Below are 27,320 nucleotides of genomic sequence, written 5' to 3' on the forward strand. Positions count from 1 at the left end.
ATAAAGTAGGAGTTTTAAGAAATCGTGGAATCGCGAGGAAAGAGCAAGTATTAATAAGCAGATTAAGAGTTGGTCACAGAACCCGAATAGCACACTTTTTATAATAGGAAAACACCAGACTGGCCATTGTAATCAGTGTCAGGAAAATGAGACAGTCAAGCACATCCTGATTTCATGCAGGACATAAGAAGAGGAAAGAAGGACAATGAGTACAGGCTAGAATGAATGGAGGCCAGTGTTAAAGATCTGCCTGAGTGCTGGGACATGGTGGGGGTAAAAAGTGATATTTAGATTTTTGAGAGCAACTGGACTAATTACAAGGCTGTAATAGAATCAGACAACAGTGGATGATTAAATCCCGAAGGATGCATTTAACTATCTGAAACTTTTTTTTTCAACTTGAACAGAGAATGATACCCAATGATATGAACCTTCAGGCTAAACTTGAATAAGAAAGCAAAAGAAACACTAATGCACCATCTACTGGTGACCAACAGTTATGTCATACAATCAGTAATATACCATTCAAAATCATACAGTAGGTACCACTGGCCATAAGTGAACTGTAACAGAAATGAACCACTAAATAAATTAATAATTTGACACTATATATACCTGGTATGAGTACAAAAATAGGAATGTTTACATTGAACATTTACAGTGGAAAAAGTATTTTTATATATATATTTAATATGTTAGTGTTGGCAGTGAGTATAATTTGTCTACACTGACATTTTACCAAAACTGGTGTGATTTGGTTTGCCAACTTATTGCCAAAAAGAAAATCCAATCGCAAGTGGGCAGGTGAATGTTTTGCGAGTAGGAGATCGATGATAGTAGCTATGCGCTGGGGATAACTGTCACACGCACTCAAAGCATCCTTTTCTCCTCGCAGGCTAGAATATTGCCCGCGCGGGCAGAGATATTCTGCGCCCGAGTGCTGTGAAAGAATTCGCAAAAATAACATTGATATTGCTTGAGCTGCAAGCGTAGCTCCTCTACATCTATGTGCATGGATCTGATTTGTGCTCACTGATGTTTGGCGGTATAATGCCGTTATACTAACATCCTAACATGCCTACCTCGCAGTTACTGTGTATTTCCTTACCTGATCTTCTTGCACTTTGTCTTAATTAACAGATTTAGTACTTAGTGCTTACTCCAAGGTCTCCTCTGCCAAATGAGTAAATGTAACTAAGTTACTGTCCCTGTGGCCAGACCCCTAAGGGGACCCTAAAGCCTCTGGTTTACTGTCATTTGGCATGTAGTAATTGGATTATTGCATTGCATATTTGTTTGGGAATATTCACCACCAAATCAAAATATCAGCAGAAATTTTAAGGCCTTAAGGCAGGTGCTGTATCATTATCTAGTCTAAAGAGTTACCTTGTGTCCACATCTGCTACTGTAGTTGCTGTAGTTTTAAGAACTTTAACATCTTAAATGATACTGTACATTGTACATTGTGTTTAATCACATTATTAAAACTGAAGTAACTGACACATACCAAACCGGGATGTGGTATTCCACAACATCAGAACTGGCTGGTTTCTGGGGCACTTGGCAAAATATAATGAGCCTGCCATGTGTCCTCTGTGTGCAGAGTAATGGAAGGTCAGGCAGGGTGCATACACATTGGACAGAGAATGAAAGAAATGGGGTGTCAATAAGGGCCCACAGGTCATTTTTGCCTCACTGCCTTTTCAGGTGGGTTTGGCTAGGGCTGTCCTTGCAAACATCACAGTAACTGGCACTGCCTCTGCAGCACAAAAGCATCAGCCATTCCCACTGAGAAAAATTACACAACGGGCAAAAATTGTGTTCATTTTGTTGTTAGTGCACCTTTTCTTACTTATCAGCTGTTAAGACATATTTCACTGCAGATACACAATGTCTGTCTGAAGTAAGATTAAGCAAAGCTGGACATGACTGTCTAAAAATATTAGAAAATGGCTTTGACATTGAAAAATTGATATATTGAATAGGTCTGTAATGACTTCAAGGAAATGGAATATAGCCTGTAATTTTTGCCCATTAGGATGGTACTATTATGTTCAATAACAATGCAGCCTTCTGATTTGTATAAAAATATTCCAAATAATGTGATATGAATTCTTATATTGCCTAGATTGAACAATACAAACCAGCATCTGACTCGTGTTACTAAGCACAAATAACTATTCAGCGGAGCTATGCAACGACCCGAAGTACATATTATAATAAAATTGGGAATATCTTTATGGAGAAGACATCTTATTTGAAAAAGATGCCTTAAATACATGCCAGTGAATTCCTTCTCATACAGCTACAGACTAAGCAATAATGCTTCATTTCCAAGCTGTAATCACAGTACTATAAATGACACTAATTTCAATTAAACTTTGTATTAACATTTACACTCTTACAAGGTATCTAAACACCTTTCCGCAGATAGAGTTTGCTGAGCAGAAATGCTGACAGTGGGTGAGAGAAAACACTTACGAATAAGAAATTATGTTAAAATGTCCTATAAACCTCAGATACAAAGGCCCTGGGAACCCATCTCAATTGGATAATCAATGTATCAATGTAACAGGCTTATTAATAAGTTACATCTTGCACACCAGGAGCTGAGACCATCTTGGAGGGAGAAACTCTTGAATGAACAAATAAAAGAGAAGGGAGTAAACTGAGTGTACACAGCATTAGCCTCTAGTTTTCAGTATGATATCACGTAAGTATCCATCAAATGCATATTTTAAGCCCTTTTACAGAGTTGGTTTTTTTTCTTAAATAACAGTCAACTGGAAACGCTAAAAAGTCAGCCGGCAATGTTGTTTTCAACCGAATCACAGGTATAACATTAGCTTAATAAGCTAAATAGCTACGACTGATAAAAACAGTAACTGTCAATAAAAATCGGGGGGCACCGGCTACAAATGCAAAGCCAGCTTTTGTCAACCTCTATCTGAAATCAAGGATTCATTGTTTCAAAAATAGATATGAATTTGCATGGTATATCTGCCACTGTTATCACTGTGAACTGCACATTTCCCCATCTCCCCAACTTCAAGTCTGAACTTAAATTTCATAGTGTTTACCTGTAACCTGTAACCTGTAACACTAAGATCCAGTTAAGACAAACAAATTTACATGAGATTAAACTATTAGTGTGTATGTAAATTTACTTAACACTATGTTTATTTTTTCTTTGCCCCTAAGTGCAATTCTGCTCTGTGTAGAGCTGACTTAGTGTAAGTAAAAAGTAAAAAAACAAAAATAAAAATAAAAATAAAAAATTTTCAAACAAAAAAGTATACAATTTACCTGCACTCAGTAGGGGAAAAAATTGAGCAAACCATGGTTACCAAATCAAATAATTTCATACCACAAATAATGAACAACCACTTTTAAAATCAAAGAAGTTAACTGTGACTGTCTGCTAGAAAAGTACAATGTCTTTGTTGTGCCAGTGAGCAAGGGAGGTCAAAACAAAGTCATTTATCTCTGTTGAGTTGGAAATTAACTTCTGCCTCCAAGCAGTTCGACCTAGTAAAAACTCTGCTGTGCTGCTGACCTCTCAGGCAACGTGTGTGTGGCAAAAATAGCATAGTAGAGGGTGTATGACTCCAGCAGATTAGCATCACATTGTTGATATGGCACACATTCCCAGGAAAAATTAGAGAATATTTCAGTCATTTAAGTTGCAGGATAAAAGATTGTAAAGGACGAAAACCTGGGTTATTCACATGACCAACTTGCAAAAATTGCTTATATAGCAAACCCATGGGTATAAATCAGTAAATTAGATTATTTTTTGATTAACTTTACAAGTAATAATGATTCCTGTCTGCTTACAATTCAGCAGAAGGAATTATGTTGCAGTGAGTAGCACATATAGAATTAATTTGGGCAGCCAGCCCAGATAGATTTTCCCCAGCCATTTTTTCTTTCAAAAGTCTGTGGAAATACAGCTAAAAGCACAGACTGATGTGTAGTTATTAGCTGACTTGTGACTCCGATGCTTTTCCTTCTCTACACAAACACAAATAAAATCTGAAAGTGTGGGAAACCTTCCTGTACACTTAAACCTGGATAAGTGCATATACTGTAGGTTCAAAATAAGCAATAAATCCTCTGCCATAATAAATGGCATATCTACATGGAAAAAGCTGAATTGTGACACTCACTGCAAAAACTGTTGTCACTGTTATGATTCTATTTGTCAAAGATGTAGAACAGATGGCGGCCAAAGAGCTCCTACACAGAAGAACAAGTCAAAACAAGTAGATTTTAAGTTTTTCTAATTGTATTTTATATATGTAATTTGGTATGCTAACTCCTACTCAACACAATTTTAGGGGATAGAAATATTTACAAAATCTATTTATACTTTAGATAACAAGAAAAGTGTTGCTCCCAGAAATAGGGAACTTTCTCAGAAGAAACTAGATATCATTTCTTGGTTTAAAAAAAAAAAAAAAAAAAAAAAAAAAAAATCAACAAATATGGTTTCCTACTGAGCATTAAAAACTTACATGAAACTAAACTTCTGCTTTCACAAATCTAAACAATAGAAAAAAAATACACAGAGGGGCTGCCCACTCTCCACATTGGAAACCACTCACAGGAGAGAAACAAAGACTTCTGCTCAACATAGATTTAAGAGAAGCTGGACAGAAGTAGGGTTTTTACAGGGTTTTTTTTTTTCATTTCTTACTGCTCTCGTACTGCTATTATTGGTATTGGTGTTGGTAAGACTTCCTGTTCTTGAAAGCTACAACCTGGTTCATGACCATAGCCACTGCAAATGGTGCATGCCTAGAAAAGCACCAGATATCATTGAAGAGTCCATTTCAAGCAATTTTATACTGATATGCGCACGGTCCCAAAGGCTTGTATCATGCCTGATCTGGCATGATACAAGCCCTTTATTATGTGCTCTTCACAGGACAGGTCTAATGTCTGTGTTTCAGTTAAAATAACCTGGAAAAAAAAGTTTTAAGAATATAATTACAAATTTTGACATAAAAAAGTTGCATATTGTAGCTTGAAGTCTTTAAAACACACAACACCAAGTTGTGGTTGTCTTTGTCTGCTGATCCACACAAAGGCTCACAAGCCTGAAGAGATCAATTTTCTGAGCTCTGCTCACTTTTGTGTGGCCTCAGAGATTCTGTTAAAGGGGATAATTGTTGTCTTCCATACATTTGTATGAGCTGCTGTGACTCACCTGGAAAAGCACATGCAATGCAGTGCAGGGTAATCAATACAACAGGGCTAACTGGGCTCTCAGCAGGGAGTCAGGTAATGGCTGCAACTGATACCATTTTTTACAACCCAAAGACAATGAAGAGCAAAAACTGAATATGACATGCAAGACCGCATGTACCGCTCTTAGTTACCAGCGGGGGAAAAAAAGCAGTTCTACAAATACAACACAGTCACAGAAAATATTTACCCACTTTTCTTTTTCAGTAGCTTATCTTCTAGAGGTGGAAACCACTTCAAAGCTACTGATTCATACATGTCAGTCAAACAATCATGAGATATCCCTGTAGCCCTTTACAGCACAGTAAAAACTCAGCTTACAACACCTTGGACTTTTTTTTTTTTTTTTTTACACACCTTCCACTGCTATGATGTAAAACATGTATCTACTGGTTCAGGTCATTTCAATAATTTACAAAACAATGGCATCAGAAACATGAATCTTATAACCCTATAAGCAAAGAAAATGAAAACGATTTATTATATACTTTACAGTAGTGGTGGGACATGGAGATTCTAAAATTCTCAAGTGTTTTTAATATTTACATGTCTGTGTGGGACTGTTTGACCCTAACCCTTGGGGTGACATAATACGTATATTTATATGCCAACTACGATATGTTTCAATAGTCTGTGCCACAGACACATTTTGGTTTTTCAGTCCCAACTGTCCGAGTAGTGGTAGTACAACAGTATGTAATTCATCATCACACTCAATTTAATGCTTTGTAGGACTGTACAGCAAGTATATATATGGCATACAGTGCACATAACCAGTGGCTTTTTATGTAAACAATCCAGCCTCACCAGAATAAATTTAAAGGTTTCTGAAGCTGTGAAACAACCAAGAAATTGCCCGACACCCTTCATTTCCTGATTCTGAGGAAAACCACTGACTTGGTTGCTAGTGGCTGCCTTTGTGCATACACTGTATGTTGGCATCTATGGCTGGGATTGTTTCTCTCCCTCTCTCTCGCTCTCTCCCTTTTTCAGACTCTGAATCAGCAGGTCCCTTTGGTAAACAAGGCAGAGTGATTGTTGGATTTGCATATTCCTGAATAAATTATATTGCATTTCTGCGATAAGCAGTGCACTACTGTTTGGTAGCTTTTCCTCCCCCTTTTCTGCCTCCGCTCTTCTTTTCTACACCATTCACACATGCTGCCATGAATTAACCCCGATCATGAGGGACCACTGCAAGTGAGAAAGTGCTGTTCAAAATTCATGTTTTCAGCGGTAGGAAAAACCATACTACTGGCCCCTGGTGGGGCCCAGACTGCCAGCTACGTGGATGGTTAATCAGGCCTGATAATGATGCATGCCCATGACCGCCACCAAGGACAAGGATGGCAACCATGCTCAATGGTGGGAGATGGGGGTAGAAATACTGGGAGGAGAGGAGGTGGAGATTAAAGAGACTGAAGCTACAGAGAATCAAGATAGTTAAAGAGAGGGAGGTGGAGAGGAGAAATTGGAAGATTAGTAGTGTAGGAGATGAGAGGAGAGAAGAGGAGAGGAGAGGAGAGGACTCCCAAAGATGAGTCTATGAAGAATTTAAAAAAAAAAAAAAAGTCTGGATGAGGTTATTTAATGTAGGTGCAAATTACTATTTTGTGTGGGTATGCGTGTACATGAGTGCAGCCAGGCAGGCATATGGACATGTGTCCATATTCACATCGCTGTCTCTAATGGGTCTGGGGGATGTGGTTCTTAATATGAACACATCTACAGCTACAGACTGTAGCCCCTTTTTAATTACAGCCCTTGCATGCTAAAGAAGCGACCAGCAGAAAAAAAACTCCATTAAAGCCACATGCAGGCTTCAGCCTTTTCCCCCATCAGTTCAGCTGATGACTGCTTTTTTCCTTCTCCCCCGTATTCCCCTCACTTACTTAGGAGAATTGGGCTGGTGGTATTTTGGCTGTGAAAAGGAAACCATCGGACGGCAGGGGCATGAATATTCCAAATGACTAATGTTGCACATGCTTATTTTTGACATATCTGGCTTCCGCAGGGAAATAAAACACTTCTAATGCAGGGGGACCATCTGTTATCTGTTGCTGGTGTTTCAGAGCAGGCAGGCTTGGTGTGCATACACTCGCTGGCACACGCACAAAATACACACAGGCATACAGACACACACATGCGCACATAGGCAGACAGATCGACACATTCTCACACAGCGGGAGGCGTACGCAGACAGCGAGGAACATGGGCACACAGATGTACTAACAGCAGAATCCGCTGGGAGCACACACAACAGACAGGCTCTAAACTCCTATACAAATTGAACACTCCTTTTTTAATTCAGTGTGTTTGTAATGTGCTGTAAATCTCAAGCTGTAGGGTGACAGGGAATGCACACACTTTTTATGCTAGCCATAAATACCTGGGCCCGTCTCCCCGCAGCAGCTGGAGTGCGATAATATGCTGGCGGTGTGAAGGGGGAATAAACTAGCTGCATCACCTTGAAAACAAAACATGAGACTCACAAACAGCCTTGTGCATCAGCCACACATCGACACTGAGTTCGTTCTCACTTAAGATTTGTTTAGAACTATGGCCAAAGGAATAGGTGCAGGAGGTATGGTAAACAAAGCTCTCTTATGCATGGATAATCTGTTTGTTATTTTCACACAATAGCCAAGCTTCTACATATGCCAGAATACTTCCATTCAGTAGAATATTTTGGATACCTGAATTTGCTGTAGAATTCCTTTTCAACTCCTGTGCCTGTGCATTTCCAAGGCACAAATTATGTTTTAGAAAACATTCCAGGGTATATCAAATATCCCATAAATGGTTTATGATATATGCACCCGTATAAATCAGTAGCACCAAAGGTCTGTACTTCTGTACTGCTGTATTTTTTCTGGTAAACAATTGATACGTGCTTTCTCACCATAACACATTACATGTTACACTGTGTGTATCCTTGAGGCCTGATAAATGTGTCAAGTGCTCTTGCTTCCTTATAAATCATTTTCAAAGCCAATTTTCAGAGGAATTTGAAACATTAATATTATGCATTATTTACATCCATGCTTAGTAGCTAGCAGTCGTCTTCTTTCTTGCATTTGTTGGCGCATTGCTACATTCCTTGGCATGCTGACGCCACAAGCCCTCGCTACAGACACTGACTGTTTTATTTAGCTATTCAACTGTTGATATTTTATCGTAAATGAATCGTTGAATAACTTAGTTAAAGCCACTACGTGTAGAACTTGTACATTTTTAACTTTGGCCCCCTGCCCAGTAGTAGGATATAAATAAAACCAACGGCAGGCACCAATATAAACCTACGAGGTACTGCATGTTGTCAAAGCACATCAGAATTCTGCATATTTTGTCCATTGTGAGAATTTTGACTGAATGCAAAACCTGCATCAAGCTGTTTCAAAAATAACTATGAAAACATTTCTGTTTGTGCGAGCGTCAAACTGGTGGGTTATAGCTTGGTTTTCTGCACAGTCATGGTAATCATCGAGCTCAAACAGGACCACCTGTTACTACCAATTCTCTATCTGTATCATTGTATCGTAGCAGAGTAATATGGGATTTTTTTTTTTTTAATTTAATTAGTTGTAATCCTAGAAAGTAAGAAAATGGTTTTGGCAGTATCTTTGTAAGTTCACATCTAGCCACTCCATACCTCCCAAACAACACTATCATTTTTGTGCTTCTGCACTCTCCTTTCCTGTAGGTGAGCCATTTTTTGCCCGTGAACAAGCATGTGTGTTCCATCCTCTGTGTTTAACATTGAGGGAAGCAGTGCAAATTCTCTAAACACAGTAGCTGATACATTGTTGGTACCTTGATCAAATCAAACCTCTAAGCTCCTGTGTTTAGGGTATAGATGTCCTTTGATCTCAATCAAAATGTTTGATATACAATTCCAGACATTAACAGTTTTCCACACATACAGGCATATAATGTAACTCGATCTTGTGTCTATAGGATGAAAAACAGAATAGAGGGATTTTAAGTAGGTCCAGAAGGGCAGTGCAGGAAGAGATGATGGCAGTAAGGTTTAATAACTTACCTCTGTCAGCTGCCTTTAAGTGAGGATCTTCACCCCCAAGACTGTCTGGTGCACCAAGTGTGTCTTTGATCTACAAGCACATAATGGAAGCAGAGAGGGAGAGAAAAAAGGTCAAAGGTTTATACACTCATAAGACCTTGGGTATCACCTGCATTAATGCATACAGTGACAATAAGAGCATGCGTGTATGTGTGTGTGAGACAGAGAAAGTGATTTTAAATGATCGTTTCAGCTCAAGTCTTCCTTTCTGTGCTCTAGGAGGCCCCCAGGGGCCTTTGAAAGACAGTTTCATGATGAAAGAAAAAATGCCTGGATGCTAGCGTTCTGTTTTAGGGTCACAAGGGAACAACAGGCAGAGCCAAAACAATTTTAGGTCTTTAATTTTCTTTTTAAGACGCCACATTCATTTAGAAAGATCCAAGTCACATTGTTGATCCTCACCTTGTGGAAGGTTTTAGAGGGAAATAATCACTAAATCCCTCCAAAAGTAAATACTGGTGATTGCTAAGCCGTAGTGTTAAAATATTGATATAACAAATATCAAAATATTGACATTTATCCGTAGCTGGGAATCTACCTGAGGTTAGAAGAATGTGTGTTATTACAGTTACATTCTGTTGTTGATGCTTGTAGGCACTCTCTTTTTAAAGAGAACAGTAAAAACTGTGCAAAACATCCATTTTTGTTGTAGCATTCATGATGCTGAGGAGGACTAAATATGACAAGATTCCCACATATGAGGCAGAGGAAATGTGGTTCTGATTTGATGACTTCTAGCATGCCGCATGCTGTCATTTTTTCCCTTCAATGGAAACTGGAATGCAAACTCAAATGTGCAAGTGAGAGGCGTTGCTAAATGCAACGTGACTCACCACCTCTGGGGAGAACAAAAACCTGCTTAAGATCACTGTGTCAGAGGGACTGGACTGAATACATATGTGAAAAATTACCACGCAAAAAAGAAAAAAAACCCTTAGACAGTCTGTAACTTTTTTCTAAAATTTTTTAAGTTGAAATATTCTCCAAAACACCAATGTGGAGAGGTTGGGAAGGTTTATTCCTTTCTGAAGTTTTTGAGCAAGTCTCGCCCCCTAACCGGTCAGAGAAGGCCAAAGTCTGGGGCGGGAGTTCGTGGCTGTCAATCAACACGTCAGTGTCCTTCTGGTCTACTGCTCCTCTCGCACCGAGGTTTCAAGCTAGAATTAGCTGCTGGGAGACATTGCTAAGGCTGACTCACAAGCTAGCACGCTCCCAATTCCCGCGTCAGCTGAGACGGCATTGACGACAAGGGTGAGGTCGAAGGGCAGTTATAAAAAACATATAACTGAATCACTCTGCTAGACAGGTTTTTTAAAATAATAATTTAAAAGTAAAGGTTTTGTGAGCTCAGGACAAAAATCTGAAAGGGAATTTCCATTGATCCCAGCTCTGTGTTTTTGATAGTTTTTACTGTAATTGAAACAGGCTGGGAACAGCTAGTCTGGTTTTGTACAATGGTAACAAAATCTACATACCAGAAACTGTAAAGCTCACTTATCAGCATGTTATATCTTGTTTAACCCATACAAAAACTAAAGTGTAAATATGACACATTGTTGTGGTTTCTTGCCAGCGTTTGTGTTACAAATAGTAAAAACAGGTCTTGTTTTGTTTTTTACTCTTAAGTGTAAACAGGTTTACCTTCGGTTAGTCTTATCCAAGCAAAATATGCTCAACTATCTTCATCTACCAAGTTGAAAATGATTTTTGCCAAATTACTAATGAATACTCTCTACAAAAAAAGTGATATTTGCAAAGACATGTGAAATTTGCAGGGCTCAGAAGTAGTAGTGTTTGTCACAGAGTTAGTTGCTGAACTGTTGTAGCTGGTGAGCTAATCGCTAACTCTAGTCAGTCACGATAGCTCCCGGAGATTCCATCTATTTTTAAGTCCGCCGTTCTGTTTACTTCCCCCTCGCATTTTGTTCATCATTATACACCATTTCATTCAATAAATTATCAAATAAAGAGGGAAAATACAGCTCTCTGAGCTAACAAGCTTGCTAACGGTCAGTTAGCTTAGCTCGGTCGCTGATGCGACACAGTTTATTCGAAAAGGCATATTCATATCATCGACTCCTATCCCAAAACAGTCATAGGAGTCTGCACATCATTACTCCTTCGTGGAGCAGTGAAAACTCCGGCAGACTAACATTCATGCTGATTAATTTTGCCTCTTTGAGCCGATCCTCTGGCAGCAGCAATTTCACTGAAATGAACTGATTTCACCGCAAAATGTCCCCGTTTAAAATCCTGGTGTGACTAGGGCTTACTAATACATAGAATACTTACACCGTATGTATGCGGAATTATTAAACTCTACATGTCTTCTGGACATAGATACAGACCAACAATATATGGGGCTAACTGAAAAACTCCAGGATATGTCCAGGTGTGTTTGATTCTTATTCAATTTTTGATATGAAATACACAGTCCATTTGTTGGTTAACAGTGGCCTTGTTTCGCCATAAAAATCCAGGTATTACTGTATAACAGTGTGGGTACAAATAGCTGAAGCATCCTCGTGATAATAGCCAGTGCTCACCTATCCACAGTAGCCTCAACAAGATAAGTCTCCTGCACGTATTGATGCACTGTGAGAGGCAGAAATAATGGAGGTACCGCTTTAAGCTCAGTCCTCACAGTCTACCCATCTTTTCATGTCCACATCATTCTCCAGCTCTTGTTTGTGTCTGAGAACGAGACACAAGCGGAGAAAAGCCTTCAAGCAGCCTCATACGCTGCTCCCAGGAATCAGCCAGCACAAAAAAAAACACAGAGGCTTGCTCTTGAAAACTGTCTGCCTTTGAAGGATCTTTATTCCCCGTTCCCCAGCTGCCGGACATGTGCGTAACGGCTTAGACATACACTGGGTGCACCGCGGGTATTTGTCCACCGAGAGTCGGGACCAGTAAATGAAAAGAGGGGGAAAAATGCCCAGGAAGCGACTAATTAATTGACAAGCAGATATTTCTGTATTTATAATAATCAAACAGACTTCATTTTGTTCCCCCACCACCATCCTCGCCAACCCATCTTCCCAGGCGACTTACTTAAGAGACTTATCTTATAAATACAGCCCTAATCAAAATAAATGACTAAAAGCTCTAAGGGAGTTGAAGGCTATACACATTTACATCAGAGGAACTGATGCAATTTAAATAGCCGCCTGTGTACCGACTTAAGGTTCAAATCACAGAGAATCCTAACTTATGTAACACTTTCAATGTTTTTTTTTTTTTTTTTTTTTTTTTTTTAAATTTGGCTGCTCAGCTTGGCAGACCTATATTCATGACAGCCAAGCAGGAGAGACACGGCCTCCTTCTATGTGTGTTATGTTGAATTCTCTCAGCAGTTTGCTCAGTTGGTGAGCGTGTCATATTTGACAGAATATTTTGCAATATTTAATATGTCACATGCTTTTTGTCTGTTTGAATGTACTTCACATGTTGGTTCTCTGCATCTGAATACATCTGTGTGCTATACATGTCCTTCTACATATGCTTACTGCTCAATAATCCTCTTTCTGTTTTCTACTGGGTAGACATATTTCATAAAATGTAACAATGACTGCTTTTTACAGCCAGTGACTTACAGGTGCCGTTTTAGCCAGTCAGTGATTTATGGCTTTGGTGAAGCATGGTGATGGATGGATCATCAAAGTTTCGGCTAAGCCCAAGTTTTGATGGATATGTTACTGCCACAAAGCCCAATACAACAGATGGCACAGACTGTAAAGCCACAACTCTCGGTGTATAAAAGTCCAATAACTCTGTTAATTTTGAGAGAGAGGCTACTACAGCAATTTAACACACAGGCTTCAGCTGTACTAAAGTCAAATTTAGGGCTGATGCAGAGACCGCAGTGTTCACGGCACGACTGGTATCTGTGAAGAGGCAGCAAGTTTAGTGGTAAATGTGGCAGAAGAACAATGTTTGCAGAGTCTCTAGAATCTCATCTGCCTCGTGACACTGTTGCTAATGCAAACTGAACTTGACTGTGACATTTGTGGAGGCATTTGTAAAGTTTAACTTTTGGACGGGAGTGCAGAGTAGTGGGTCGATGCGGACCCCCGAGTAGACCTTCAGGGGTTCTCAACATTCAGCACACCAAGTCCTCATACCTTAGTAGTAAAATGTGGGGGGGTTTTTTGGTGCCTTCTGAAGCAACGCCTTGTGACTATTCCAAGAATGGCTCCTGAGCATTTTCTGAGCTGCAAACTCAACTAGGCAACTAGTTACTTGGTTAAGGTTAAAGGAAGACTACTTTCATTCTTAAAAGAAATAGAAAGTTCACTAAAGTCAAATTCATGTAATCACAGCACAAATCTACTGCGGCTCCACAAGTGATAAACAGATCAAAGCAATTCTATTAAAATGAACTGATTTCAGTCCAAAACACTGCTGGTAGAAATACTGGTGACCAATCCATAACGATTAAGACCCACTGTAAGTGAATAAATTACTCAAAACCACCTCGAGCCATTTCTCGGTTGTCGCTGTGAGTGTGTCAACACTCACAAACTAACGAGTAACTTGCTTTTTAGCAAGCAAATAATCTACAGTGTTCATGAACAATATAAGGGAAATTTGCCAAGTAGCACTTTGTTTTTCCCACCATCGCATCCGTTTTATTCAGGTTTCAGTTTCAGGATGAATACTAGTCTTTTTTTGCATAAAGTAAAAAATTATTCATTTTGAAAACCTTATTGTTTTCATGTAACTGGTCAGTCCAGCATTGCCTGTTATCCCATAGGGCTTTCAAAGTTTACTCACGTCCAATACAAAATGAACTGAGCTGCGTTCACGGGTCTTCACTGCAATACTTTTTGTGCAGGTATAACCCTCATTCTGCCTTGGTTACTAATAGGTAAGTTATTTAACACATTATTAACCTGACCGCTAGAGGACGCGGAAAGGTCAACATTTCAAGCGACCAAACGACCAATGTTATTGATTTTTGGTGAGTACAGTCTCGCCATACAGACTCTCGATATGGTGACCACACCAGAGAACCATAAATTAATGCTGAAAAGTGGGGGGGGGGTTATTATGAACATTAGCACCAATAAGAGTGCATCACAATTAAGACCAGTTCAGGTTACAATCTTGAGTTTGTCATTATATTGGTATCAACGCTAAATAGGTCTTTAGAGCACTTAATGATAATCACGTACAATTGATTTATTAATGTTTCCACTAGAGCACGTTCCATACTTCTAATATAATAAACTAATCATGCAGTATAACAGTTTAATGAGGAGTGCATTCCTTTAAAACAAAACAAAAAATTTAGCCCGTGGTTTTCAAATCCATTTAAGTTGGCCATATTTGAGAATCTGATGCTGGCAGCATTTAAATGTAGATCAAGGCAGCACAAAGTGTGCGTGAGAGACAGCGTGTGTGCTCTGTGAGAGGTAAAATAATGAGAGGCGAGAACGGATGGCTGGTGACACGTTGACGAGGAAAGCGCCACATATTTTGGGCCTCAGGCTGGGCAGCTGTGAGAAACTTCTTGGTTTTCATCCCCTCTTCCCCTGGTTCTCCCTTCCACTCCTCCCACTCTTCTTTCCCCCACCTCTGCATCACTGTTCAAACAGAGGACAAAGACGCCCTCAGTGATTTTCCTTTTCCGATCCCATACATGGCTGCCGGCACTTTCCTATTCTGTATCTCCAGCTTGCAGCAAGAAGAGTGATGGAGTGAGTCATGGTGGCTTTAACATGTGAATCTTTTGATTAATTTTAATGGCACTTCCTAACAAAATGCTCTCTTCCATTAGAAGAAGATGTTCCTGTCTATTATTACATGTTAGCATGTTTTACTTTCAAGCATTAGTTGAGATTATGTTTGATACTGTAAAAGATTACAATGCTTACTCTAGCTGCATATTTTGCACCTTTGACTGTATGAATCATGTCCTCTGGAAAACCATGTTTAGACTAAAAACGGTACTGATACAGTCAAAAGGCTAACTGAGATGAATGCTGCTTTTTCAAAGTCGGTGGGTACTTGTTTGAGTGTGTGTTAATGTGTGTGATTCTTTTTTTTGTTTGTTTAAGCAGCATATTTGACTATGAACCCTACATTGAGTGGTAAATTCATGGACATATGGCAGATTTATATGTGACTTAGCTTGATGAAAAAACACAGTCTTATGAAAATGAAGGACACACGCATACACAAATACATAGCATCTTTTATACATCACTGGCACCCTCTGTTGCATCCTGGGACACCAGTTCAGACATGAGTGGGAGCCAATTAAAGTTAAATTAAAAATTAATGCATTTCTCCATATGTATGTGTGCGTATTGGATTGAGAGAAAAATGGCAGCTTTCTTGTTGCTGTCACACTTTCAGGTCATGCCAGTTGGCTTCCCCAATGTGTGACAGCGGTGAGATCCAGACAGAGCAAGAACAAGCAAGTAAAAGAGCAGAAGGGGAGAACATGGCATCCGAGGACTACCACTTCTACATCAAACGAATGTTGTCACAACAGAGCAACAGAGCCGTCCCTGTTAACTCTGACACCATTCAGCTGCTCGTCACACTGAGCGAGGCCTACTGTAAGTCAAGCAAGCACACTGTTTATTAAATAAGAGAGCAGGAAAGAAGGGAGAGAGCAGTGATGCAGCGGCGGCAGCAGCAATGCAAGCATACTGTAGTGGTGTCAAATCTTCGTAAGTAGCATGCAGAGGCAGTATTTTCTCATCCCTCCATGAAATTGAATGTTGGGGAGGGGAAATGAAGTGTGCCTTCCAATAACAGTAAAGGCAATCATTGAGGCTTGCACTTGAGAAATAGGATACTGAGAGGTTGGCGCTGGCATTTGAGTAGCGCTGAAAGAAACAACAAAAGTGATTATTTAGTGGTATTATTTTATGGTTGATACAGCATATTTCTGTAATGTGCAGCTGAATGAAAGAGAAGGCTGAAGTAAGCTTAATAAGGAAAGGCTGATTGAATCATTCTGTAACACAAATGTGCATGAATTTTTTCAATAGCATTGCCTTATCCATGAAAAAATATCATCTTTTTACAAAGAGAACTAATTCACTCATCAATGTAAATATCAAAGCTGGCATAAGAAGTGTGGTTGAAGTTTCTGTATGCTCTTAAAAGAATGTAATCATATCATTAAGTGCTATAAAATTGCAGTCTGTGCTAAAACAGATTTTTTATCCATATGTTGGCATTTTAACTAAGAGTATCAGATGGATAGGCAGAAGTTCTGTAGTCATACTAAAATTTAAAGAAGCAGCTAAATGATCAGCAGCCAGACTCTCGGCTGAAATAACTGTTGTTTATGACAGAAGGAAAAACTGGAGGGAAAATGAGTAGGAGTGCCAGGACAACAGACCCAAAAGAAAGGCTGTCTCCTAGCGGACAGTGACGTATGGGCCTGTCAGTTGTCATTGCGTGCCACTCTGCCTGCTCGCACAGTGAAACCGAGGCAATGTACCCCATGAAATATTCACCAAAGTTGTCTTTGCTTAAAAAAGATTGGAAGGAGATGAGAGGGGAAAAAATGCTGCAATAGAAAGACGGAGAGTCCCCCAAAATGCTCTTGACATCAGTCCACACTGGGTGGGGTGGGGTGGGGGGCGTTCTTTAACATGTTCACACAAATGTACCCTTAACAGCACGTCAGTCTCCATAGCAAAGCCCCCAATCCCCAAAGTTTCTCAAACACTAATTCCGCTATACTCTCTAAATATCCCAAGCATGCTTTCGCTCCTGCCAGTTCTCGCATTTCCAAGAAATGTCTTCATTTCCATTGTTGACACTCGATATGATGTAGCATACTGACAAAACTTGCAGTTGTGCTGTTATTGTGGGTGAATTACCGACTGATAATTCACTGCTTTATACCAGGACACAGTTTGACATTTGAAACTGAACTACTGTATATTTACTGCCATTTTAACCAATGATATCTATTTGCAAGTCTACACTAACTTTGAACACAGAGGCCAAGTGTGACAGTCTACTTTCTTCTGTGCTGATAGGAAAGTGGAAACAATTATGTATCTGTTCTGTCATAATTCGAAACCCACAAATTCAAAGAATTGAAAAAACTCAAGACCGAAGCAATCTGATGTATGAGGATGGAGACGAATCCCTGTGTCTTTAAATGTTATTTACTTTAACCAAGGCCAGCAGGAATCTGGCAACCCTTTGACAATTCAAGGGAGGGCTAAAGGGGAGGGTTAAAGTCATACTGAAATTAGAGAAAAGATTGAATAATTAGCTCCTAATTAGGCTTTTGAGAGATGCAGTGATTCATTAGCAATGTTTGGTTCTGAAGCAGAGAGCACTGTTTGGCCATTGTACTGGTGATGGCCTCCGTTGCTGGTATATGTGTTATGTTAGGGACGTAAGCATGGTGGGGAGTGAGGAATGAAAACACGCCATTAGCTGACACAGCTACTGTTCAAGGCTTCAACATAATACAATTAGACCCAGTCTTTTTGTATCTGTGTGAAAAGGTCAAATCTGTCACCAGTCTTAATGTAGCACATTCTATTATACACTCTTTTACTAATCAAGAGCCTTGATTTAGGCATCTCAAGAAATTAAAAAAATTGCACTACATGTAAATGAATTGCTCATATGGCTGGAACATAATAGATGTGACAGAGATCACACAGTGAAAGCAAGAAACCAAGAGATATGAAAACTCAAAAGCCTGCAAGTGGCTTACGATTCCTAGGGAATCCAAATGTCATACTGATGTTTAAGTACCATACAAAAGCTGAAAACTTCCTGCAGTAACAGAAGCAAAGCTTAAGATCGCTTAATAAAAATTGTTATCACTTATCGACACTTTTCACAAGATGGTTTGTTATTATTTTGCATACAGCAATGAAAAAAAAAAAAATCACACTATCGTAAAGCTGGAATAAAAACTTAATAATACCAATAGCATAAAATCCACTGAAACCCGGTGAAACTTTACTTTTCACACAGAAATTATAAGATACCAACAGAGGACAGAAAAATCAAGATGTGCACAATAAACAACAGTAAAAGTAACATCAGTAGTGAATGGAAGTATGCTAAAAGGCACACACCCTATCATACACTGCACTGCATCAAACCTTTACACTGTGCCTATAACAGCTCTGAGTGCCCTCAACAACAACTAGCCTGTTGTCAAACACAAGAAAGGGTTTTTGTGTGTCATGGTTATATTTACAGCCCGTGTGAAGGGTGTCCTCAAACAAACAAGCCTTTCAGCACCTATTTGCTCTATAGCGAAGGCCATAAATAAATAAAATGATATCCAGTATTGGGCTAAAGCTCTGTATCTTTACAGCCCTTTGTGTTCAGTCAAAGACATCAAATACTTCTCATCTTCAAATATCTTGAGGTTCACAGAAAATGAACATCTGTGAACGTCAAGGGTTATTTTGGAGACTTCAAAATCAGGATGTTTCAGGGTTATTGTACTTTTTTGATCTTTATGTTTGGCTTGTTTTGCCTTTTTTTGTGTCTTAATACGGTGTGGTTTTAAATTGTTGTTTGTTTTAATTGTTGTTTTTATGTGGATCCCAAGGAAAACTAGCAGCTTCTTTGTGGGTGCTAATAGGGGATCCAAATAAAGAATAAATAACATATACACTAAAAGCTACTTGACCATAATCCACACTGCATGCAATTTTTTAAGCATTTTAGACGTCTGTCACATTACCATTAAACCAACTAGGTACACTTCTGTACCTATCACTACTGACTCCAATTTGGTTTGTATTTCTGGTTAGTCCTGACCTGGAGAACAACTGAAAGAAGTGTCTATGGCTGGAAATCAAATCCAATTGACATGTATCCTTAGCATAGAGTTCCAAAAAGCATCAAGTATCAAAAATTGTAGTCGAAAATGTTCAGATTCTTATGCTTTTTGTTTTTTCTTTTCGAGTTTTCTAACTTGAGACTATATTTTATTTACAATAGAGGTCTTTATTTGACATTGCACTGAGCAGTTTTGTTTATTTTGTTAAGTGAAAAAAAGGTTAAAATATGCTTATAGTTCCAAGTTAAGGACAATTAAAAATTGTATTGCTTTGCTTGAGCTTTCTTACACTCCCATAGCTAGGTCAGAAAGACGCATGTTTAACTTTATAAGCACCTACCTTTATAAGAACAGGTTTTACTCCTGCAATAACACTAAATTGTTAATAGAAGGCAGTTTTGGTGATACACAATTAAGACGAGTGTTGCTACTGTTAACAAAAACAGTCCAAATAAAACCATTCCATTTCAAATCCATGTGTATTTCAATGGTGTTTTCATGAAATGACGGCAGACAGAATGTGAATTATAAGGCAAACTCCTATGATGGAGCAACACCAAGATAAAACAGGCGGATGGTGAAATCTAATCTGAACCCCAATGTTTTTTGTCTATGGAAATGACTAGCTTCTTATCGGCAGAGTGGGTTATTTGAGCAGATTCTCGCTGTGGCTTAGTGAAGGGACTCAATCACTGCTGCCCAGCGATAGGCCTCACTTTCGTCCTCTCCCTCTCATCTTTTTATCTAGAGGAGCGGAAATGAAAGGATGGTATCTCGCACTCTCTACGTCCTCGGTTCAGGAGATGGAGGGAGGCATGGACGTTTTCCTTTATGCCTTAGCTGTCACATGAAAACGTGGTTTATAAACCTGTGCTCAGAAAGAAATATGACGGCAGTTTAGGGACTCTAAATTAACATAGACTCAAGAAAGGTATTATGCAGTAATTTGTGTTGTGGCTGTCATGGGAGGATATAACAATGAGATAAATCTAATCAAACTCTGGTAACTAGAGGAACATCACTGCATCAAACCAGCTGCTACATTTAGAATTTCAGACTAATCAAGCTTTTGCACATTTTGGTTAAAAGGAATACAATTTTTCTTCATTTTGTGCTTATCGTCCGGGTTTGTCTTGTCCCTACATTGTTCCTGGAGGATATTGCACACAGTCAGTGGAGATACCAATGCTTTATTTTCCTATGTAGGCTACATCTATTTCATAAAAACAGCCAGTGGTTTTATGTATTGATTACAGCAAAATGACAGACAGGGAAAGGTATGAGAGAATTTGAATCTACTATAGGTGGATGAAGGGAGGCATCAATGTGCTTGGTCATGCATCATTTATGTAGTCAATTAATTTGATTATAATTTAATGGAATCACCACAATAATTGGATTGACTCAAAGAGGCAAAGTAAATTTGCACGATGCTGCAACTTTGAGGAACTTTGGCATGCAAATTCACACCGTTTACCAACTGCAAGCTGTCTTGACAGTCCAAACTGGAGGAAACTATCGTGGTAGCCATGTCAAGCTGGAATTATGCTTTTGCAACAATACATGAAATCGCATCACCCTTCTTTGATCTACATGGACAGGGGAAGTATGGGTAAGTGTAGGTTGCATAAGCTTGCAGAGAAGCCAACACATACACCTCCCAAATCTCACTCGATGCATCATCTGGCTCAGCTCCTTAAAAAGGTCAAATGGTACAGAAGTGGAAAAAACAAGAGTAAGAGCCTACAGGCATGCTAGCAGCAGCAGTTTGAGGAAGATGTGTGTGGAATCCCACACACTTCCACTAGGGGTGACGCGGACAGTCGGCTGCAGGCAATAACAGCCCTTATTGTCAGCTACGCATCTGAGAGATCTAGCCACGTGGAAATAGGGAACAACAAGAAACCCTACAGCATGAAACCGTAAGGCCATTAAAAATGAATAGGAACGCCATCCACTACCGCAACCGTGAGACACCTTTAGGAAAAAGCTCATGTCTCTCAGGAGGGCAGAGAAGCACAGAAGACGGGAGAAGGAAAGGGGCCAGGAAGCGGACAGCTTTCGTCGCCAGCCCCTTCGCCTTTACTAAGAAGCTGCTCGAGGATACGTGGCGCAACCACCTCAAGTGCTCACCGGGTGAGGTTGACCCCTTTCTTCGCAACACCTTGAGCGGCCCAACAAGAGAGCAGGAGCTTGACTACAACAAAACCCTGATAAGCCCAGCGCCCCCAGCAACTGAGTTCAACATGAAGGAACTTAGCTTGAAAGAGGTCCAGGAAGTCATCAAGGCTGCAAGATCAGCCTCTGCCCCAAATGAAGGGCCAAATGAAGTACTGTACAGTGTGTACAAACGCTATCCGTGTCTCCTTCACCAGCTGGGGAAGATCCTGAGAGTAATCTGGTGGAGAGGAAGAGTTGCCAACCAGTGGAAGTGCACCAAGGGTTTTTGGATCCTCAAGGAGAAGAGTTTCAAAGTCACTGAGCGGTTTCAAACTCTCTCTCTGCTCAGCACAGAAGGCAAGATTTTTTTCAGTATCTTATCCCGACAACTGAGAGAGTTTCTCCTGAGGGACAACTATATCGACAAATCGGTACAGAAGGGTACGATCTCCAGAACTCCTGGATGCCTAGAGCACACAGGGGCAGTCACCCAACTCCTAAGAGAAGTAAAGGAGGGAAAGGGTAGCCTCGTGGTCCTATGGGTTGACCTCGCCAATGCCTATGGGTCCATACTGCACAAGCTGGTAGAGCAGGCTCTTCGAAGTCACCACGTTCCAAGCAAGATCAGTGACCTAATTTTGGATTGCTATAACAACTTCCAGATGAGGTTCACTTCCCGGTCTATAACAACAGAGTGGCACAGGCTTGAGAAGGAGATTATAACTGGATGCACCATCTCAGTCGCCCTTTTCACCCTCACCATGACAAAGTCAGGTGTGCAAAAGCCGCCAATCAGAGCCTACATGGATGACTTGACTGTTAAGACATCATCGGTCCCTGGCAGCAAGTGGATCTTACAAGGACTTAAGAAGCTCATCTTATGGGCAAGGATGAGCTTCAAACCATCAAAGTCAAGGTCCCTTGTGTTGATGAAAGGAAAAGTGATGGACAAATTCTGCTTCACAATTTCCAGCACGGCCATCCCACCACTGACAGAACAGCCAGTCAAGAGCCCAGGCAAACTCTTTTACAGCAGCCTAAAGGACACAGTTGCCATCCAGAAAACTGCAGAGACCTTGAAGCCTGTCTTACCAAGGTTGACAAATCTGGGTTGCCTGGTCATTTCAAGGCCTGGATACACCAGCACACCACCTGCCCAGGGCTTTGTGGCCCCTGCTACTCTGTGAGGTTCCAATGTCAACTGTGGAAGCCCTGAAGAAGAAAATCAGCAGCTACCTACGAAGATGGCTTGGCCTGTCAAGGAGATTACGCAGTGCTGTTCTGTATGGGTCCATAAACACCCTACAGCTCTCCTTCAGTGGCCTCACAGATTCAATTTTTCTTGTGATACGCACAAGAGAAGCCATGCAATACAAACACTCCAGGAACCCCAAAATAGCAGCAGCTGGCATTGATGTCTGCACTGGCAGGAAGTGTAGCGCTGCAAGAGAGCTGCAGGTGGCAGGGGCAAGACTAAGGCAGAAGGCTCTTGTCGGAACAGTGGCGACAACATCTCCTCCAGGAAGAAGTGGACACATGTGCAGAGGAGGTACGGGTCAGCAAGATGATGGGACATACTCAGCATGTGGAGAGAGCTTGTGGAACTCTGCAGAAGCCAAGGCTGGTGGGCTCACTGTGACCCAATTGCAGTGGGCTGCCAGGGTTTTGCAGGGCATTCGCTCTGTAATAATCTGACTGGGCGCGGAATCATCGGCGCTGCAAAGAGGAGGGCCATACATTCCATCACTGAAGCATGTCCCAACATTCATAAGATCCACAAATAGTCACTACTGTATGTCACCAAGGTTCGAGCATCAAGAGGATTATTTCAAGCAGACAAGTCAATGAATTTTGCTGTGCCAATTTCTATAGGAACTGGGACATAATCCAAGCAATCAAGAAATGAAGGAGTGAATGAAGAATATAGTTAGCTAGAAAAAATGAGAAAAAGCAATAAGAGAGGGAACTGGGTGGTGGAAATGAAGAATAATGGAGCTCACCTTAACACTGTCTCCTTTAGTTAGGATGTCCCAGAGTGTATGTCGAAACTTGGTGAGTTCCATCTGATGGCCTCCTCCCAACAAAGCCTGGGGATAAGAAGTTAGAGTCAATTTCAAATACTTTTTAAACAAAGTATATTAAACATTGTAGATGAGCGGCTGAAAAACAATTAGTTTCATCAGCAAATGGCATATGGACACATTCAATGTGCAAACGCAGTAAATGAATGAAATGTGGGCCCAAAAATCTAAAGCCTCTGTATCTTTACAGGCACCCAACCTATGCTTTTTCTTCTCCTGAAAATTCTTAATATAACCTAACACATGGCCATGCACCACAAGTGTACATATCTCCTAAAAAGCACATATACATTCTGCATTATATCTCAGGATGCACACAAGCTCGCAATCTCACATCTATTGCATAGTGTCTGCTGGCCCCACAGGTATGGGCTTATAAAAACCGCATTACATAACTGATAATAAACTGCACATCATCCATCTCCCATTCAGCTCACCTCCCAATAATCCCTGCTGCCATATCTGTTTATCTATTCAAGTCACTCTCTCATTAAATCAGCTTTTACAGCCAAACGGAAGAAGTTTACTGCTTATAGAAGTCAAATACCATTCATCACGGAGAAGGCTGTAGTTATACAGATATACTGCATGTTTTAATTCACAGGGGGACAAACACATCTTTCCTTCTATCTGAATAAACATAGGCCCTTGCAGAGAAAAAAGGGGGGTGGGGGGGGACTGACAAGCGAATTAATCTGCTGCCTTTTGCCAGCTGGAATTGAAGTCAGTGAGGCGGTGTGTACCAGTGGATGCTCATCAGTCACAGGACCTTGTGCAAGGCCTGAAAAAGCCAAATGTGTTACTGCTGCACATTGGGAGGTAAAGGATGAGGACAGAGGGGTGGAAGGTGGTGCAGCTTTCAGTGTTTATTCATCTGAAACAGTGTCCCCTGGAAGCCATTTTGGCAGCGATGTATCACAGCAGGCGCTGACCTTTAGATACTATGCACAATTAAGCAAAGCTAATAAACACGACTGTGGACCTGGACATTTGGACTGGAAGGAAGGTGCTGTGAATCACTTGGATGTGAGCGAGTTCTTTTGTGCTTATGCAGTTTTTGCAAAGCCAAACTGAAATGTGTTTGTTTGACATGCATACTAAATATGTCGTGTGCACCGAGATGAAATGAGCTGAATGGGAGTTTTGTTTGGGGCTGAAGTTCAGTGTTTGTAATCCAGTATTCAGTTTTCATCTTATTTAGTGGTGACATGTTCTTTGCCTAATATTTTAAACTTACATTTTAAGGTAAAATAGATGCTGTGGTAGAGCTAAAACAATAAGTGGATGAATCCAATACCTGTTCAACAGAAAATTAATCTGCATTAATTTTGATTATCAATTCATCTTTAAGTTATTTAACAAGCCAACATATCAAATCACCTATTGAGTGACTCACTTCTGCGGCCCACTGCTATAGAGTGTGCGCCAACCTTGCTGCTTGGGGAAACATATACATTACTATCGCTCAGCCACCACATCTGGAAATTGGTCATACCTGACCATTTTTAGATAAAGTACGATTTTGTGGCCCAAATGAAAGTATGATATATTATTTTTATTGTTTTCAATGGGAAACTTTTTGTACATTTAAAATTTACATCGTTTGGCTTTAAGAAAAGAATAGTGATTAAATTTCACTCTTAGATAATTAATTGCTTATAAGATTCAAACCCTTAAGTAGCTTCCATAGAAGTTATGTTAAAGAATTTAAGTATGTATCCTTTTTATATACTCTACATAGCAGAACAGTTAGTCTGTACACTGTGTCTGAACTGCAGTTTCTGAGAGATTCGACTCCTGTTATGTAATCCTTCACCAACATTTCTGACAAATAAGCTCTACACTTGATTTTGTCAAACTAACAAGAGTGCTGACAAAATAGTATGCAAAGATATTGCCTTACAAAGAAGGAAGAGAGGAAAGATCAAATAACATGGTTACATACTGTGCTATGTTATTTGATAGATCCAGCCAGTCCCAGAAGCACAGTTCCACAAATACCATTTATATCCACCTGGCAAGAGAATATTGGGTTTCTAGCCGGAGTTATGAAATGTATCACCTTGCAAATATGTGGAAACAGCACAAACAAAAAGATGAGACATCTATTACCATGAACCCACACAAGTGAAAATATTACCACTCCGACACAGTATTAAAGCACATGCAGCCTGTGTGTGTATACTGAATGTTCACATACATGAGCAGAAAGTCGCATATGTAATAAAGCTGTCAGCAACTTATGTCAGTTTGCCTCATATAAGTTTCTCTGTCATTCAATTTCGACTTTTATCGTTTACTCAGTTGAGTGCTCAGCAACAAATACAGCAGCACAGAATGTTGTTCAGAGAGAAAAAATACTCACTAGTGATCCCCATCCAGGCCCTTTGACAAACAAGGATGGGAACATCGACCAAAATAATAGAAGTCAGAGGGAGATTTCCCAAGACGGCAAGAACAATGGTCATCTTGATACTGAATGGTATATACAACACCAGCCCCGAGTCCAAAGGTCCAATTTGAAGCACAGATGGTTTTCACTGAAACTTTTCCTGGTAATTTCAGCTAAGACCATTCTGGAACAGGTGAGTCTTGAATCTCAAGTTCAAGCTCAAGATCAGAGATTATTCTACAAATGCAGAAAATATTACAATTTTGTCATTAAGCATTAAGCATCAATTGATACATCCCTGAAGCTGATAAGGCACATAATAATCTTGCAATGTACCAAGATGATTAGGCCACCAGAAACAAAGTAATTTAGTAAAGCAAAATCAAACTCAATACTCTAAAGCTTTCTGGCTAACCTCGCCTAGAACTACTAAGGCATAATCTTAAAGGGAAATACTCAAGCAGCCGAGTGTTCAGTTTATTGCTTTCATTTCTTTGTTTTTCAAAATGCTGCTTGTATCTTAACGTAATGTAATTGGAAGTCATACTATGATTCAGTGCTATTAGACTCAGATTCATGTACTTCCAACAGAGTTATCCTGGACCAATCAGGACATAATCAATGCAAAGTGAATTGTTTAAAATTTTGCAAATATTTTAAAACATCTTAACTTTCTTTTCGAGTAACAGCCTTCATATTTGGCAAAAAAGCAGTGCTGAAATAATTAGTTACTTTACCTAAATCTATCAAGCATGAATGATGAAACATTATTCTGTGGCTACAGCTTTTCAAATGTGTGGTTTTGTTCCTTTACTCTGTTTCAGATCCCTGCGAGCTGAATCGCATTCGGTTTTCAACTGTTTGTCACACTGAACAAGCAATTTCAAGACATCACCCTGGGCTCTGGAAAATTGTTAGATGCACTGTCCACTATCTTCTGACATATTATCATGGATTCATGGATTAATCAAAAACTAAATTTGACAAATTAGTCCATAATGAACATTGCTTTATTTTAGAAACATTAGCGCATTAACAAATTCAAGGAAGAAAGTCATCGTCACGCATGTTGTCTTCATTTAGAGTATTAGCAGTAAGTCTACTAGAGCTGCAACAATTTAATACTGAGCATCAGCTTTCAGCTTCTAAAATGTGAATACATTCTCGTTTTCTTACTTACGGTGATAGTAAACTTTTCATTTTTCACTATCATTTGGACAAAACATGACAACTGTTGCACAGGCTCTTTGAACTTGTGTTTGGCATTTTTCCACTGTTTGCGGACACTTTATAGACAAATCAAGAAAATAATCAGTAGAATAATCACTATTGAAAATATTCATGATTTGCATCCCCTAAAATCTACACTGTACCTTAAAAATAAACCTTCAAAATATAAGGGTTCAGAGATGTATGTTTGGTCGATGCGGGTTACGGCATTTATTTACCTCCCACCTATGAGCAGAAGTTCACCAAGCATATTTCCAGCAAATCTTGATTTCAGCCTTTAATGATGTAAAAATCAGGTGGTGTTTTGTAAGATTCTTTAGCCATGCTAAT

General features: G+C 39.8%; 1 protein-coding gene across 5 annotated transcripts in view; it reads right to left on the bottom strand.

The window, feature by feature from the left end:
• The window catches only part of LOC120797173 (glucosidase 2 subunit beta-like), a 134,823-nt gene that overhangs the window by 73,546 nt on the left and 33,957 nt on the right, over positions 1-27,320 (bottom strand). For all 5 annotated transcript variants that reach the window (XM_040140543.1, XM_040140547.1, XM_040140545.1 and 2 more), the window contains exons 9-10: positions 23,288-23,374; positions 9,293-9,362 (exon numbers count right to left, since the gene is read on the bottom strand). In XM_040140543.1, coding sequence (XP_039996477.1) covers positions 9,293-9,362; positions 23,288-23,374 — 157 coding nt within the window. The remainder of the gene's footprint in view (positions 1-9,292; positions 9,363-23,287; positions 23,375-27,320) is intronic.

This window comes from Xiphias gladius, chromosome 12 (assembly GCF_016859285.1).
Source record: "Xiphias gladius isolate SHS-SW01 ecotype Sanya breed wild chromosome 12, ASM1685928v1, whole genome shotgun sequence".
NCBI classification, from domain to species: Eukaryota; Metazoa; Chordata; class Actinopteri; order Istiophoriformes; family Xiphiidae; genus Xiphias; species Xiphias gladius.